The 18,917-nt window shown below is 43.9% G+C and overlaps 1 protein-coding gene across 1 annotated transcript in view; it reads left to right on the top strand.

The window, feature by feature from the left end:
- Nucleotides 1–18,321, top strand: part of PIAS4 (protein inhibitor of activated STAT 4) — a 219,114-nt gene extending 200,793 nt beyond the window's left edge. The window contains exons 10-11 of the mRNA XM_073595143.1: nt 17,615–17,745; nt 17,883–18,321. Of these exons, the coding sequence (XP_073451244.1) occupies nt 17,615–17,745; nt 17,883–18,091 (340 nt within the window). The 3' untranslated portion in view covers nt 18,092–18,321. The remainder of the gene's footprint in view (nt 1–17,614; nt 17,746–17,882) is intronic.
- The last annotated feature ends 596 nt before the right edge of the window (nt 18,322–18,917 follow it).

Genomic DNA, 18,917 nt, shown 5'->3' with positions numbered 1-18,917 from the left:
TCAGAACACAGTAGTCTAAGTTGGTGGAGTAAAATTAGAAAAATATATACATAATTTTCAGAAATAAAAAACTGATAATTGGCATATGGGTATGCACCCCCTTTGTCATGAAGCCCATAAAAAGCTCTGGTGCAACGAATTACCTTCAGAAGTCACATAACTGGTAAAATGATGTCCACCTGTGTGCAATCTAAGTGTCACATGATCTGTCATTACATATACACACCTTTTTGAAAGGCCCCAGAGGCTGCAACACTTAAGCAAGAGGCACCACTAACCAAACACTGCCATGAAGACCAAGGAACTCTCCAAACAAGGGACAATGTTGTTGAAGTACAAGTCAGGGTTGGCTTATTAAAAAAAAAAAAAAAATCCAAATCTTTGATCCCTAGGAGCACCATCAAATCTATCATAACCAAATGGAAAGAACATGACACAACAGCAAACCTGCCAAGAGATGGCTGCACACCAAAACTCATGGACTGGGCAAGGAGGGCATTAATCAGAGGCAGTACAGAGACCTAAGGTAAACCTGGAGGAGCTGCAGAGACTGGAGTATCTGTGCATAGGACGACAATAAACCGTATGCTCCATAGAGTTGGGCTTTATGGCAGAGTGGCTAGAAGAAAACAATTACTTTCACCAAAAAATAAAATGGCACGTTTTCAGTTTGCGAAAAGGCACGTGGGAGACTCCCACAATGTATGGAGGAAGGTTCTCTGGTCTGATGAGACTGAAATTGAACTTTTTGGCCATCAAAGAAAACGCTATTTCTGGCGCAAACCCAACACCTCACATCACCCAAAGAACACCATCCCCACAGTAAAACATGGTGGTGGCAGCAGCATGTTGTGGGGATGCTTTTCAGGAGCCGGGACTGGGAAACTGGTCAGAGTTGAGGGAAGGATGGATGGTGCTAAATACAGGGATATTGAGCAGAACCTGTACCACTCTGTGTGTTTTTTGAGGACGGAGGTTCACCCTCCAGCAGGACAATGACCCCAAACACACTGCTATAGCAAGACTTGAGTGGTAAAACCGCTTGCCGTCCAGCCGCCGTCATACTGGGGCAGGTCGGCACAATAACCGCTGTAGCTATACGTCGGCTACTTCAAGCGGGATAGCAGGCGCGCGCCACCACACTCTGGGGGTGCCGATGCTCGTGGCCAATGGTCACGATCACAGGCACGAGAGGCAGAACAGACGTGTGCTAGGAATCACGATCTGTCATTTCCTCTAGGTCAATCCCTTCCCCCTACAGTTAGAAACACACACAGGGAACACAGTTAACCTATTGATCGCCCCCAGTTTTAACCCCTTCCCTGCCAGTGACATTTTTACAGTAATCGGTGCATTTTTATAGCACTGATCACTGTTATAAATGCCAATGGTCCAAAAAATGATCCGAAAAAAATCGCAGATCGCCGCCATTACTAGCAAAAAAATAATAATAAAAATGCTATAAATCTTTCCCCTATTTTGTAGATGCTATAACTTTTGCGTAAACCAATATTCACTTATTGCGATGATATTTTTGATTAAAAAAAAATGTAGAATACATACCAGCCTAAACTGAGAAAAAAATTTAGCTTTTTTTTTTTAAAAAAAAGGGGATATTTTAGCTTAGTACCAAATATTGTGGTTTTTTTTTTCCCTCAAAATTGTCGCTATTTTTTTTTTTGTTTTGTTTTATAGCGCAAAAAATAAAAACCGCAGAGATGATCAAATACCATTAAAAGAAAGCTCTATTTGTGGGGGGGAAAAAAGGACATCAATTTTGTTTGGGTGCAGCGTCGCACGACCGAGCAATTGTCAGTTAAAGCGACGCAGTGCTGAATCGCAAAACATGGCCTGGTCATTCAGCAGCCAAATCTTCCAGGGTTGAAGTGGTTAAGGGGTAACATGTAAATGTGTTGGAATGGCCTAGTCAAAGCCCAGACCTCAATCCAATAGAAAATCTGTGGTCAGACTTAGATTGCTGTTCACAAGCGCAAACCATCCGACTTGAAGGAGCTGGAGCAGTTTTGCAAGGAGGAATGGGCAAAAATCCCAGTGGTAAGATGTTGCAAGCTCATAGAGACTTAGCCAAAGCGTCTTGGAGCCGCCATAGCCGCAAAAGATCTAGTATTGACTTAAGTGGGTGAATAGCTATGCACATTGATTTTTTCTGTTATTTTGTCCTATTTGCTTCACAATAATAAAAAAAAAAATCTTCAAAGTTGTGGGCATATTCTGTAAACGATGCAAATCCTCAAATAATACATGTGAATTCCAGGTTGTGAGGCAACAAAACACGAAAAATGCCAAGGGGATGAATACTTTTGCAAGGCACTGTATCATTTATGAAAATATTAAAAAGAAAGGGTCCCAGCACTGAACCTTGGGGCACACCACTGGATAACCTTAGACCATTTAGGTTAAGAGTCATTAACTACTACTCTCTGAATTCTGTCTTTTAGCCAGTTATCTATCAATTTACAAATTCCTGTATGTGTTTGTTGCTTACAGCTAACATTAAATGAAATCATGTTATGGTCACTGCTACCCAGATGTTTTATATGAATATTGGTAATAAACTATGCATGATTTGAGATTACCAGGTCCAGCAGAGCTTCATTCCTAGTTGGGGCCTCAAAGTGGACCATAAAATTTGATAAGTGTAAGTCAATTAACTCAGAGGGATTTTACAGTGAGTAGAAAACCGTTTTCTTTCGTTCATTGACTGACACAGCATTTCACATTCTTGACCATAGGGGCTTCCTAAAGTGAGGCGTGGGAACACAGAATAAAAGAACTCCACCCAAAAGAACCCCTCCCCTCGTAAGGGGAACCTCAGATAGACGCCTACAATACTTTGCGGCCGAAACACGCATCCGAAGATGCCAGAACATAAACTTTGTAAAACTTGGTAAATCTGACCAGATAGCCACTTTTACTAACTTGAGAAATGGACACGGTGTCAAAAAGCCCAGAAAGCACTAATTGCCTTGGTAGTGTGTGCTGTGATAGTAAGGGGAGGCACTTGACCCCCTAATGGCATAAGCCCGGATTACTGTTATCTGAACCAATGAGAAATAGTGGCTGAAGAGGCCGCCAGAGGCCTTCGCGGTCGAACCACAAAAAGCGAATCCGACCTCCAAAAGGGGGCCGTAGCTGACAGTTACATGCAGAGTGCCCGAACCACATCCAACGAATGCAGTGCAACCTCCTTAGGTTGAGACAGCCGTGGGCACAAGGAAGGGAGAACAATGTCCGCATGCAGATGAGAGGCAGATACCACCTGCAGGAGACAGGAGGGATGCGGATGTAGAGGCACCTTTATCGTTGTGGAGAACCAAATCGGGAGACTTACAAGACCGGCCGCCTGCTCTGACACAGAACGAGCGGAAGTAATAGCCACTAGAAAGGCGACCATCTGAGAGAGCATGAGCAAGGGGAGCTCCCTAATCTCGAATGGTGGCTTCTGAAGGATGGAGAGTTACCAGGTTCAGGTCCCACGGTGATAACTGCGAGCGCACAGGGGGAACATGCCAAACCCCTTGAAACAAGGTATGAACCAACGAATGAGTAGCCGAAGGACACTGAAAAAAGATTGCAAGAGCAGATATTTGACTTATAATAGTACTCGAGGCCAATTTCTGTTCAACACCACATTGTAGGAAAGCTAGGATTCTATATATACAGAGGAGTGTGGATGGCAACCCACAGCCTCGCATCACGAAATGTAAGCCTTCCAGGTGAGATGATAAATCCTCTGGGAAGTAGATTTGTGCGCCTTCCAGATTGTGGGGATCACATAAGCTGACAACCCCCTGTCCCTCAGCACCTGGCTTTCAATAGCCAAGCCGTCAAAGCCAGAGACGGTAAAGCAGGGTGGAATAATTGGTCCCTGAGACAGGAGATCATTACGCAACGGCAGCCGCCAAGGGACGTCCGCGACCATCCGTACCAGAGGCACCGAGGCCAGTCCGGAGCTATTGAAATAATCTGTATCCCTTCGGCCTCTACTCTGCGCAGTAGACAAGGAAGAAGCTTGAGCGGTGGAAAGGCCTAAATGAGCTGATGACTGCGGCGCCACCTGAGCACGGCATCCCTTGCTCTGGCCATGAATCTCTGCACCTTATGATTTTGAGTCGGGGTCCAGCAGATCCACATCCGGCGTGCCCAATTGCAGGCAAATGAGATGAATCACCTCGGGGTGCAGAGACCACTCTCAAAAGTATGTGCAAAAGAGGTGACGGCACTCCAATCTTCAGAAGTATAAATGCTTTAATCGTAAAAATCCACACATAACATCACTAGGCCACAATACAACAGGACTGTAGCAGCAAGGTTTAACCTGTTTCACAAACTACATAACTTAATCATAACCTCAGAAGCACATGTTATATAGCTGAAACAATTAGTGCTTAAAGACTGCTGCTTAGGCCAAAACGGACACATCTAGCGTATAAAGAAACCCGATAGAGCAAGATAAAACGGAAAAGGAGAAATGGCTACATATAGTAAATAAACAAAATGAGTTTATAAAACAAATGTAGCAACATTTAAAAAAGTTTGTCTTACAGAGCCAAACACTGGTGGTGACAAAAGGCGAAATGCAGAGGTTCCTGTATAGGTGTTCTCCACCCCAACCATACCAATGTAGGCAAAGACAACCAACCGTTGTATCAAACGATACATATGTGCACGATAGGAGTATCAAATAATGAGAGCTCATGAACAAATAATGAAAGTAGAAACCTATTGATATCAGCCTTAAACATGCACAAACTGCTATCTTGGCTGTAACCCAAAAACATATGTACTATTAATATTACAAAATCTGAGTAAACAACATTTAGGTTTGTTAACGATATGCACATATATCATATCACATGTGAACAAAAGCTGAGATAATGAAAAGAAGCCTACTTAATGCAAATAACCAACATAATATGAATACAGTAAGCATATGGTTAGAGGTGAAAAGATTTGATCTCAGTCCAAATATACCAGTCAAAGGACTGTACAGAATAATGTAATATGGAAATATCATTAAAGCAGAGGTCCACCCTAAAAAAAAAAAAAAAAATACATAACGCTCCTTTAAATACATAAAATATTTTTTAAAGAAAATTTTTTTTTTTTACTTACCATAAATGCCTGTTGCTAGGCAGATCGTCCTAATCTGCCACTTTTTATTCCACGGTGATCTTCAGTCTTTTCCTCCTTGCGTTGTTTTCTAGGAAATTTGGGCACGGTGTCTTCTGTGACACACACAGGTCCCAGAAGACAGCCGCCCAGTCAGAAATCAGCGGGGGACTCGTGCATGCGTAGTAGGAAATGGGCAGTGAAATCGTAAGGCTCCACTGCCTGTTTCCCTTAGTGAGGTCGGCGGTGCCGACACACGATACGAGGGATGGATCAGCCTGGGGGGGGGGGGGCTGACATCGTGGGCACCCTGGACAGGTAAGTTGTCCTTGTTAAAAGTCAGCCGCTACAGTGTTTGTGGCGGCTGACTTTTGAAAAAAAAAAAATTTACGGCTGGAACACCTCTTTAAAGGCTCCAAGACTTATTACTGTTGGAGAAGATCATTAAATAATCCAAAAAACATCAAACTTTAAAAAAAATATATATTCAGAAAAATCGTGTGTGTAAAGTCTATACAATGTGGTTAACCCCTTCCCGCCGACCGTACGCACATATGCGTACTCGGCTTTCCGGGGTTATACCGGGATGATGCCCGCAGCTGCAGGCATCATCCCGGTACCATTGTTTTCAGCGGGCGATTGGCTACCCGAGTATAACAACCGATGCGGCTAAAAGCCGCTCGGCTGTTATACCGGAGGAGCGGGAGGGGACATCCCCCCCTCCCGCCGCTGTTACCGGGCCTCCCGTGCGATCGGGAGGCCCGGTGTCCAATCGGGAATCTTCGGCGGCTGGGGGCGGGCTGGAACGAAGCTGTGAGCGGCTTCGTTCCAGCCTCCTTGTTGTAAACGCGGAAACGACGTCATGACGTCACTTCCCGTTTACTCGGCTGCCAATGGCGCCGAATTTAAAAAAGTACACAGTATTCAGAATCGCCATTCCACAAGTGTGTGCAATTATAAAGGGTGACATGTTTGGTATCTATTTACTCGGCGTAACATCATCTTTCACATTATACAAAAAAATTGGGGTAACTTTACTGTTTGGATTTTTTAAAATTCATGAAAGTGTCACTTTTCCAAAAATTTGCGTTTAAAACACCGCTGCACAAATACCGTGTGATAAAAAATATTGCAACAATCGCCATTTTATTCTCTAGATTCTCTTCTAAAAAAATATATATAATGTTTGGGGGTTCTAAGTAATTTTCTAGCAAAAAATACGGATTTTAACTTGTAAACACCAAATTTCAAAAATAGGCTTAGTCATGAAAGGGTTAAGGGACTATCACATCCCAAAATGTTTGGAAAAAATCAGTATGACCATAAACTAAAATGCATAAGACTCAAGGGATTTCAACATCCGATGGAGGTATAGATATCCATTCCAGGCATATAAACTTAAGGATGGCCAAACACTTATAATGATGAGTAACATCACATTCAAAGTTTAAGCCGTTTATATTTCTAGTATGAAGTTTGACTATCCAGAACACTTCTCTTGCAGAGGAGGCAAAAAACCCCTCCTCCCAAAGGTGTCCTGACTTTCTCTATAATTTGTACCTGTACCAATGATACATCAGCTCCATGTGATGAATTAGTGTCGTGCTACATTAGTGGACTTACAGGTCCTAACATCCTTAAGATGTTCCCGAAAAAGGAGTCTGCGGATTGTCCTACCCACATATTGCACCGAACAAGCCCCACAGGTAATGACATAAATAACATACTTTGTATTGCAATTAAAGAAATTATTAATCATAAAATTATTGGCACTAACTATGGAGCATATGGAGTCACCTGGTAACATGTGGGAACCACACTTGAAATTCCCCTTGAAATGGAGCCAAGTGCGGGAACGGAAAGGACACTGAGCTGGGGGTGAAAAAACTGGGTGATAAAGGACCGCCCAGAGACTGTGCTCTTCTAGCTACAATGTTGACACTCTGATCTGAAATGTGGGCACATTTCTCATCCTTGGACAGAATGGATAAATACTTATCACATGTTTAATGTGATAAAACTCTAGATTATAGGATAGAACTAATGATGGTCCTTTTTTTCTTTTAGAAATTTTTTTTTTTTTCCCCCCTGTATGGATTCCTCTTATGTAACAGATCAGCTCTATATTTTTTTCTGCTAGCTATAAAATAAGCTCTGTCCAGGGTCCATCGGGGATAACCTCTGGCCAAGAACCTCTTGAATAATGCAACATATATTCTTTAAAAGGATTATTGGTCACTACAGATACGCCGAAGTCAGAAATTTACCAACTGGAATACCCTTGAAGGTGTGTTTTAGGTTGGCTAGACCGGGCAGAAAGTAAACTGTTACCTGCTAGTGGTTTCCTATACGATTGAGTGATCACCCTGTTGGATGCATGTGTTAACTGTACGTCCCAAAAAATCAGTTGCATCAGACTTGAGCTGCCCTGTGAAGCTGAGGTTGCAAGCATTGTCATTCAAAAATGATAAAGATGCAAGAAGTACATTATCTTTGCATACAAATATGAGATCACCAATGTACCTGAAGTATAGTATGATTTGATTCCTAAAAGGGTTACTATCGCCAAAGATGTGGTACAGCTCCCAACAGCCCATAAAAAGGTTGGCGAGCAAGGGTGAAAATTTAGCCCCCATCGCGGCCCTACACCTCTGGAGATGGCACACACCATCAAATGTAAAACGATTATGCAATAACAGGTAATCCAACACTTCCAGAATATAGGCACTCAAGTCTGATGATAGCGCTGTACATGAGTTAAGGAAAAAGGGAACTGCATGGCTAAATCATGGGGTATAGAAGAATATAGGCTAGCCACGTCGCAACTAATCCACACAGTCTTCACACCATTCAAAATGATCCAAAATGGACAAAAGAGGATTGGTATCCTTAAAAAAACTAGGTAAACTTTGGACCAAAGGCTGTAGCTGGCCATCAAGTCACTGCCCTAGGCGTTCATTGAGGGAACCAATCCCAGAAACTATTGGTCTGCCCATAAGCGGGTCTAGCCCTTTGTGCACCTTTTGGTAGGTGGTGAAACGTTGGTATAATAGGGAAATCTGGAATAAAACATTCAGCTTCCTTAGGAGTAAATGCTCCAAAACTTGCTCCCTTATTCATTAAATGAGTCAGAATGCCTTTATTTCTTGGTGGGATCGCTCCTCAGTGTGGTGTAGGTATTAGTATCTGTAAGTTGTCTAAGTGCCTCTACTCTGTATGCTTCCTTGTCTTAAACCACCACCGAACCCCCTTTTTTTCCTGGTTTTCAAGGCTAAGCATTTTGCCAACTGCAAAACCCTGGGGGTGGTGTACATGCTCCTGTGTGACTGCGGATGCTTCTATGTCGGGAAGACGAAGCTCGAATTCTGGCATAGAGCATACCGTCACATTCAGAGCATGATGACATGTGACCCTGATCTGCCCCTGGGGGGAGACACTGCCCTGGTACACCATGGGATTTTTCCAAAGATCAAATTTTTGATCCTTGATCGGGTACACCCGAGTTCGAGGGAGAGGGGACTAGAACAAAAGTCTCCTCCAGCTCGAACTACGCTGGATCAATAATTTAAAAGCCACCAAATCCCCTGGGCTGAATAATGCAGTCTGCTTTAAGCCATTTCTGGAGGGCTTCAATTCAGGAGGCATGGAGAAATTGACCCATTTCCCCTCCCCCTGCCTCCGTCCTCTGGGCGTCTGTTTAGTGCCAGGTCCCCATCATTTCATGCACCATCTTCTTTTAATCAATTTACACTTTTTTAATTTTCTTTTTCTGTTTCCAAATTTTGCCGTGCAAATCTCCTCCAGACTTTCATCTGAACTGGAGGTAGTATGATCTGTGTGTGTGTGTATATAGGCTTTATTATTCAATATATCTGTTTGTATATATGTGTTGCCATGCCTTGTCCCTGTACAGTTTTGGAGATGTGACATTTTCTGTATTCTGTGGTTGGGGTGTGATTACTACATATATTTAGCAGGGGGCTCTTATGCAGTGGGGGACATCATTTATTGCTCTATTCCTCCTCCTCTTTTCTTTTGCAGATACTTGCACTAGATTTGTTATATTGAGGTTGTCACTTTAATAGCAAAAATATTCCCATTTGCCCTCCTTTCTAGATTAGCTGCCTTTTTTTCCCCCTTCCCTTTCACAAGACGTGTCAATGAAGCATCCATTCATGTCTGTGTGCCCGGCACGGCAAAGACATCCGTTCAGGATGGTCGGTGGGAGGTTGCCTTTTCCATCTGGCATTCACTCCCTTTTAGCCCTGGATCAGTCCTTGCTGACAGTTTCCAGGGCAGGTTGCCATGCCGGTGTGACCTGTCTACGGCGCGATTCTCTGTTGCGCAACTGTATGGCGTTCCTCCCCTGTGCGTTCCAGCCTGGCTCTCACGCATGCGCGGGACGTTGTTGGCTTCTGCGCTGCGTGGAGGCGGGGCGCGGCCAGGTCTTAGGGGGCCCCTCGCGAACCTCTGACTCAGGCACTCCCGCTGATTTCAGTGTGAAATCAGCCAAGGCTGAATGAGCAGGGCTTTAAATAGCCCTGCTCTTTCGTTATCCAGCATGGCTTTTGGGACGATGGTTTGAGGAAATCCTGGCTGAAACATACATCAGAGTAATTCCTCTGACCGATGTAGTAACACACTGGTCTTCCCCTCTTTTTATATATATATATAATATGTGTGTGTGTGTGTGTGTGTGTATATATGTATATATATATATATATATATATATATATATATATATATATATATATATATATATATATATATATATATATATATATATATATGTATATATTAATATGTATATATGCTACCTCCCTGTCTAACATTGTGAACACCGCGGTGTTGCCGTGGAGATTACCTTGACATCATTCATGCTATTGACTCTGACCATCCCACCTGCCGGTATATGTGGATTTGTCTACCTATAGGTAGGTCTTCTATCCTCTGCACAGCATGTCTTATGGATTGTGTTCACTCTCATTCCAACCCTGTGAATTGGTTTTGTGTGCTTTCTCTCAGGTCTGCACCTTGGACCCCAGCTCACATACAGGAGCTGCGCCCAGGCCAGGACGCAGTCTCTTTTGGATGCCAGTAGGGAACTTCCTCTTTTGGCATGTCTTAGTTGCTACTCATGTACATTATGGGCTAATCCATTAGGGCACTGCGTGCGGGAAGCAGGACGCGAGGTTGCATATCGCTCATTTTAACTTTGTGGATGCTTAGGAATACAATGCAAGTGATCTTTTCTGATGTAATTGATCTGGGATAGAAACTGTTTGTATTTATATTGATTATTAATCATTGATACTTTACGTACCCCCAGATATCAATCTCTCCATAAAGAACCTTGACGATGGAACTGTTTTCTCTGAAACGCGTCGGTTCAAGGAGTCATATTGATTTACCACTTCATCGGTTTTCCAATCTTGTATTCGTTTATATGCATCCATATATTTTTTATATCTTTCTATTTTTGATATTCTTGCGTTAATAAATTATTTAAACTTATTCATTTTCATTTGTGGTAGTGCCTTCAAAGGCCCACATAGGTGTTTCTGTCTTTGGTTCCCCCTTTTTCTGCATAGCGTATAATGATAAAAGAATCCCCTTTTAGAATTTTTAATGCAGATCTGTGTGGGAGAGATTGTCATTTTACAATATGCGGATTAGAGGAGGTTTTTGATGCCAGACCAAGCAGATCTCTTTTCACCTGCCCTTGGAATTTATCCATGTTTGCACTACGAGATTGTATAGTGTAAAAATAGGAATGTGTTCAGAAGGCAACCCTCCAAGTACCCACTTGATTATGCTCCTGATTAGCTAGAACATATTATTCAGACATCAAATCTTCAAGATTCACAACAGTACATTGTTCTCTTAATGATGGGCTAGATGTAAGATCTTCACTTTTAATACTAGCAGTTACTTCATTGAACTTATCTGCTGAATCAAAATAATGTCTATGAACAGTTAAATTGCAAATAAATGTATTAATGTCTTAACCCTTTCATGACTAAGCCTATTTTTGAAATTTGGTGTTTACAAGTTAAAATCCGTATTTTTTGCTAGAAAATTACTTAGAACCCCCAAACATTATATATATTTTTTTAGCAGAGAATCTAGAGAATAAAATGACGATTGTTGCAATATTTTTTATCACACGGTATTTGTGCAGCGGTGGTTTAAACGCAAATTTTTGGAAAAGTGACACTTTCATGAATTTTAAAAAATCCAAACAGTAAAGTTACCCCAATTTTTTTGTATAATGTGAAAGATGATGTTACGCCGAGTAAATAGATACCAAACATGTCACCCTTTATAATTGCACGCACTGGTGGAATGGCGACGAACTACGGTACCTTTGAATTTCCATAGGCGACGCTTTAAAAATTTTTTACGGTTACCAGGTTTGAGCTACAGAGGAGGTCTAGGGCTAGAATTATTGCTCTCGCTCTGACGATCGCGGCGATACCTCACATGTGTGGTTTGAACACCGTTTACATATGCGGGCGCGACTTCCGTATGCGTTTTCTTCGCTGCGCGAGCTCGCGGGGACAGGGGCACTTTAAAAAATTTTTTTTTTATTTTTTTTATTTATTTTATTTATTTTTGTACTTTATAAATTGTGTTTAAAATTTTTTTTTTTTTTTTTTTACTTTTATTGCTGTCACAAGCAATGTAAACATCCCTTGTGACAGTAATATGTGGTGACAGGTACTCTTTATGGAGGGATCGGGGGTCTAAAAGACCCCCGATCCCTCCTTTACACTTCAAAGTATTCAGATCGCCGAAAACGGCGATTCTGAATACTGTGTACTTTTTTAAATTCGGCGCCATTGGCAGCCGAGTAAACGGGAAGTGACGTCATGACGTCGCTTCCGCATTTACAAGAAGAAGGCTGGAACGAAGCCGCTCGCAGCTTCGTTCCAGTCCGCCCCCAGCCGCCGAAGACAGCGGAACGGACACCGGGCCTCCCGATCGCACGGGAGGCCCGGTAACAGCGGCGAAGGCGGCGGGAGGGGGGGGATGTCCCCTCCCGCTCCTCCGGTATAACAGCCGAGCGGCTTTTAGCCGCATCGGTTGTTATACTCGGGTAGCCGATCGCCCGCTGAAAACAACGGTACCGGGATGATGCCTGCAGCTGCGGGCATCATCCCGGTATAACCCCGGAAAGCCGAGGCCGCATATATGCGTTCGGTCGGCGGGAAGGGGTTAAGATGGTATCAAAGGGTTATGTGCATGTGGGCAGAAATTAAGACCCTTGGATAGTAATGACAGCTTGTCAGTGGATAAAGGTCTTTGTGAAACCTTTGTATTGATCATCTCTTCTGTGTCTGTCCTGAGGGAATAATGATTTTTGGCAGGATCGTTATGGTTTCTTCCCTCCTTTTTGGATTTTTCTGTTTTTTTTTTTTTTTTTTGTTTTGTTTTTTTTTCTTTTGGAACTTTGGTCCTTTCACTTTCTGTACCACGTTTTTAGCCCTGGATCAGTCCTTGCATAGGCCATTGCCGTGGCATTATCCAAATGGGTCCTGACTGGTCATCTATGAAGAAGCTCTGTCCAATGGGAGAAGCATAATCTGATTGCACGCAACTCCAGAACCTTTATCGGTAGTCAAGACTTCTCTGACATCCAGCGGCCAGGAAGCCGACTTTAGGCCCAAAACACCCTCTCCAGCTGGCCAGACTGGCATTTGTCTCGATTGCCATCCAATAAAGAGGAAGAAACTACTTCCCAACCCAAAGGGCTGGAGACAGCAGCCCCCAGAGGAGCGAGGCCTTGGTCAGGTGTCCCACGCAGATCTGGCAGTCCAAGGACGTCAGATCTGTCCCACTAGGATAAGATCTTTCTGCGGGGCCCGAGTGTGAAACTGGCCATATGGAACCACCTTGCAGGTGGACACCATGAGGCCCAGGACCCGCATGCAGAGGCGCAGTGATGACCACTTGCAGGACAACAGCACCACAGAACAGAGTCTGAAATTTGTCTAGCAGAAGCCACAAGTATTCCAAGCATTGGGCCGGGAGCAACGCTGACTTCTGGCGGTTCAGCTCCTAGCTGAACTCCTGCAGGGTGTGCATGGTGATCACCACATTGTCCCTCAGTGCAGAATCTGACTCTGCTCACAGTGGGAGATCAATCCCCTGCTGTCTCCGTAACGCCAGAACTGGAGTCAGCAGTTTGAACACCCGGGGAGCAGAGGCCAGGCTAAAGGGTAGCACCACAAACTGATAATGTGTGCCCCCTATCGCAAAGCGCAGGAAACGCTGGTGCCTGGCACTGATAGGAACATGCAAGTTTGCATCTTTTATGTCTATGGAGGCCAGGAAATCCCCCTGATGAAGGGTGGCCACTACAGAATGAATGAACTCCAAACAATTGAGGGCCTTGAGATCCAGGATCGGATGAACACCTTCGGAACTGTGAACAGGTTGGAGTAGAAACCCCAAAACCTTTCCCGAAGCTGGCCGGGGCTATTGCACCCTAGAGAAGCATGTTCTACACTGCCCCATACAGAGCCTGCAGACGTGGCGGGTGGAGCTTGCTGGAAATGAACTTGTCACGTGGACAGGAAATAAACTATTTTGTAGCCTGACAAAATTAGTTTGCATACCCAGTTGTTGTAAAGTAGGGTGATCCACGAGCCAACGAAGTTGACCGTTCACCTGGAGGGCGGGTTGGGGTAAACCTTCATGCGGAGGATGGCTTGTCTGCGGGCTTGTCTGCGGGCTTGTTGGGCTTGCGATGCCAGGAATGCTTCGGTTTACCCGCAGGAGCCTTGGTGAGCTGGGATTCCTTGTTCGCAGAACTTGGCGAGCGAAAAAGCAGTTTGTGAGCAGACGTTTGGTCCGCCAACCAGCACTTAAGCCGAATCACCCTCCGAAGAACTAAAGCCGAGAGACAATTTAGAAAGCAGAGGTGCTGCATCACAAACTTATTTGAGACCCTGTACTAGCTGGTCCACCAGTACCACATAGACTGGAGGTACCTGCTCATTACCCAAATCACAGTGTAATAGCTTGGCCCACTCCGTAAGCATCTGAGACACCAGAGCTGTGGCCAGCAAAGGGCCGAGCCTGCTATCAAAAACATAGACCGAGCAATCGCTTCTGCCTTCCTGTCTGCGGGGTTCTTGAAAGGAGAGCCCCTCCACCGGAGTCATGGTTTTCTTGTTCAACCTAGAGACGAGAGGATCGACAGGAGGAAAGGACCACTTCAGAAGGTTCTCCTCCAAAAGGGTAACGCACCGAAAAGTGTTTCTGGACTGAAAAAGACCGCTGCGAACATTCCCAATCCTTGTAGATTTAGCTAAATAGGGCAGGTAAGGGAAAACCTTAGCGATGCGGGCCGGCTTGTGAGACCCTAAGGGGGCAGACACCTCCTTGGTAGCCCCAGCAGGATCCTCAATCTTCAGGGTAACCTGCACTGCAGTAATGAGTGTGATCACCAGCGTTTGTTCATGCGCAGCAACGGCCTCTGAGGATTCCTCCTTGCTGTCGGAGGGATCGCGTCATATGAGCACTCTGGACAGGGTAGACATGGTATACGGAGCCTGACTCCGGTTCAGGGTCCTCCCCTGAGGAAGGAGAAGGTAGGGGGCATTTTTTACCTGCCTTATTCCTGGGAGACTAAGGATTCCAGAATCGCCGACATTGTCCAGGGGAATAGCACACGCAGAGGAGCTAGCATCTGCCACAGGGGGGGTCTGGGGGAGGAGCACCCACCTCGGATGCAATAGAAGGGTCCCAGGCATGGCCAGGAACAGAATGCCCACGAGGGAAGGAAGTAAAACACCCCACCAGCTGCCGCAGACGGAGGATCCCAGTAGGACCACCGACCCAGACTTCTGATGAGCAGTTCTGTGCACTGTCCACCAGCTGAGGGGATAATTCCATGTGGAGGTGCACGCCAGGCTCGAGATGTCTCCCTACCCACACATAGGTCCTGCACCAGAGGACCGCCAGAAGCCTCCTAACAGTGCTACAAGTAAATGGCCACCGGCCGCCCTCCAGTAGACTGTGCTCCAGAGCAGAGAATCTATACAGATCCCTGACAAAATGGGCTACAGAAAAATGGCCACCAGACACTAAGAAAATGGTGGCCGGGAGAGAGGGCGCTGGCTGCACCACTGGCCCCTAGGCCAGTGATGGCGAACCTTGGCACCCCAGATGTTTTAAAACTACCTTTACCATGATGCTCATGCACTCTGCAGTGTAGGTGATCATCGTGGGAAATGTAGTTTCAAAACATCTGGGGTGCCAAGGTTCGCCATCACTGCTCTAGGCTCTCCCTGCCTTAAAACTGCCGCACAGGCCCTTCCCACAGACCAGGAGCAGCCCTGCAGGGGGGAAAATGGCAGATGAAGCCAGGAGTAAAGAGGGCAGCAGACAGGCCTGGTAGAAGGGAGGCTGGCAGAGGGACAGGCGCTAGAGAACCCAATGCAGTGGGGGAGGAGGAGCTCCCACAAGACCGCCCAGGATGGGAGGGGGAGGCATGTATTTGCTGATCCAGCAGGGGTTGCGAGTAACACATCCAAGACAGATCCACTTCCCACGGAAGGGGCATGGGCTGTCTGCTATGGAGACACTGACACAGACGACAGGTGTATGGTTATATGTGCCTCTGCAAGACGTTTAACTCGTTAGCCACCCCGGTCCAGGATGCGGCTTGTCGCAGCCGACCCAGCGCTTAGCCCAACGTCTGTATGCACTCGGCCAGGCTGGGGAGACTACAAGGACCTATGTTATCTAGCCTGTCGCCCAGCAGTTGATTGAAGATGCTGTAGAATGAGACAAATGAAACCCCAAATCCTTTGGAACCATAGGTCCCAGCAGGGAGCCATGTCCTTACTCCTAGGCTAGACAGAAATAAACTGAGCTGCCTGTAGCTGGGGGGGGTTGGGTTCACTACCAGTTAGGACTGCTCGTGGGCGGTGCTGTGCTTGTTTTTTCTGCCTAGTCCTGAAGGTGGAGATTTAACCCTACGGTCAAGAATGTGAAGCCCTGTCAGTCAATGAACGAAAGCGAAAAGCCGTAGTTGGGGTTTTAAACACTTTAGCTCTTGCACCACCATTTTAGTACTGTGTAAACTGCATAGAGTGGGGATGTGTTAGATCCTCTTTGGAGATGTTATAGCTGCCCAAATCCTTTTGATTGCAATCCTGATATCTGCAATAAAATCTGTTTTTATGCAGTATCCACTGGAAATTCAGTGATACTGTAACCAGTCCTTGGTATTTCCTCCAAAGAATATATTGTGAAGAAAGTTCAACCCACAGGAGATGATTTACTAAAACTGGTGCACCTGTGCATAGTAACCAATCGTCATCGAACATCAGCGTGTTCAATTAAGCTTTGATAATATAACGTAGAAGCTGATTTCTTACTATGGACGGCGGCACCAGATTCTGCTTGCATCAGTTTTAGTAAATTTTCCCCAGTGTCTTGGATTTTATTTGACTGTAAATCTTCTTCACCCAGGCTCTAACCATTTTTTACTGTATATAAACATTGTGGGTAAAATTAATTTTTTAATAGGCATACGTTGTCCCTTTTTAGGGCTCATGCACACGTCTCGGATTTTGCGTAGGCTCTTGCTGGCAGTACAATCTTGTCCTTGTGTATACAACATGTGTTTAAATGCATAAAGCCCATATATACCCTATTACTTGCTAGGATGCAGGCAGCCCCTGACATCTATATGATGAAACAATCCGTGCCACAAGTAAAAAATATTGTGATGTTTAAATAAGATAACCTAATAATAAACGTGCACAGCTGCTAAACATTCCAGGTGGTACACTACACTAATTTCAAAATGGATAGTAAATAAATAAATGTAGTGCTATGTGTAAAATTATAAAAAGCCATCTGGATTACCCACTATTGATTGGGAAGAGGAAGTGAGAGCAAAGAGATTGTGGGGAGATCCGCATATGAGTTTTGATTCATCTGGGAGTTGAGCGCGCATTTTTACTGGTGGTGGTGTGTACTCCTTTTGAGGACAATCACTGTGGTGGAATTGTATGGATACACTGATCACAAGAAGAGTTTTTCATGTTTTATTTCTTCATCTTTTCATTTTATGGATTATTCATTTATATGTAGGATTTATTTATTTTAGAGATTTGCACTTTATATTTATAATTTTACACATAGCGCTACATTTATTTATTTACTAGCCCCTGACATCTTTAGTCTTAGGTTGCTTTATAGCTTTAGCTTTTGGAACTGAACTTCCTATAGCTACCCATGCAAATGTGTTAAAAGCTACAGGAACAAGGTAGAACGAAAAGATGCTAATATCTGTTCTGGGGGGTTGATTAAGGTTTAGGAGCAAATTTGGATAATGTCTGGGCATACCTTCAAATTATTGATGTGCTGGTTAAGTGTCATATTCCTCTTCATTTGTACAGACACATTAACATTCTAGAATGTACAAAATAAAAATTACATTGCATTGTGTTTCTTTCAGTCTTTTGTCCAAAATCCTTAGTGAATGTAAGGATGCAGATGAGATAGAGTTTTTGGTGGATGGTTCTTGGCGCCCAATAAAGGCAGAAAAAGAAAGGAGCTGCAGTCCGGTCTGTCCTGTTCTTGAAATAGGTATTTGCATATGCATTTTCCTTCTGTGTTTCAATTATGTTTGTTATGCCATCTCTTCATATTTTATCTCTAGGAATATAGCCTGTTTTTGAGTAGTATCTAAACAATGTTGCTAATGTTTGTTCCCTGTCTACCAGGATCTCCTGAAATGGCAGCAAAGATACCTCCTCCCAGCAGCACTGTGTCAACTGAGAATGGGAAACCTGGCCCAGATGTTGTGGACCTCACAGTGGACAGTAGTTCATCTTCATCATCATCCTCTGAAGAAGAAGATGAAGAGGACGATGACGACCGCCCACCACATAAAAGACGCTGCTATGAAAAGGGGCTTTTATCTGCTTGTTGACCCTGCTTTCATATCATGATCTTGGACTTTCTAATTTCAGACAGGCATGGCTAATGAGCTGTGTTCCCTCTTCCTACCGAGACCTATATGCATCACTACTTTTGGCAAAGTCCCTTCCACTGTTTAACTTAAGAAGCATAAAAGGTCATGTTCAACTGCTAAAGAGTAAAAGGCTCCCTGTTTTAATTTTGTTCTGTCATATTTTGTATTAAACTTTTTTTTCTTTTTAATTGTGTTTTGGAAGTGCATTCAGCAGACAGTAACAGGGAGAAAATCATTCCATGCCTTGTAAACAACCACTCTTCTTACCTTCAAATGCATCTTTGAATTACTGTTTTTTTTGTTTTGTTTTTTAATTTTATTTTTTTGTTTTTTTGTTTTTTTGTTTTTTTTTTTACATGCTCTGCTGTTTATGGGTTAAATAGGAAAATGATGATGCACACTCTACTTTTGGCTCATTAGTTCATTGAAGGGTGTGAAATTTTGGTTTAAAATAAAGAGCATATGTATCGCTGTAAATAGTTATTGATGTAGAAGGGTTTCTGTAAGAGAGCCATTATTGGGGGTTTGAAAAATGCAAGCATATTAGTTTTTCACTTCCCAAAATTGTGCAGTTTTAATATTTCCAGCTTAGTAATATGCAAAAATTGGGCTATGTAGAATTTTATGAATGAATGCTGATGGGTTGAAGAGGAGATTATACAATGCTTTCAATCGAACTACCTCTCTGCTGTTCAAGTTCTCTGTGCAAGTTAGGGGAGGTTTAATGCTGCTCTAGACTTTCTTGCTCCCCATTTTTAATTTTTCATTTCTTGGCCAAAAGCGC

Source organism: Aquarana catesbeiana, linkage group LG01, assembly GCF_042186555.1.
Source record: "Aquarana catesbeiana isolate 2022-GZ linkage group LG01, ASM4218655v1, whole genome shotgun sequence".
Lineage (NCBI taxonomy): Eukaryota > Metazoa > Chordata > Amphibia > Anura > Ranidae > Aquarana > Aquarana catesbeiana.
Note: the sequence above shows the minus strand (reverse complement) of the source record. Positions and strands in the feature narration are given on the sequence as shown.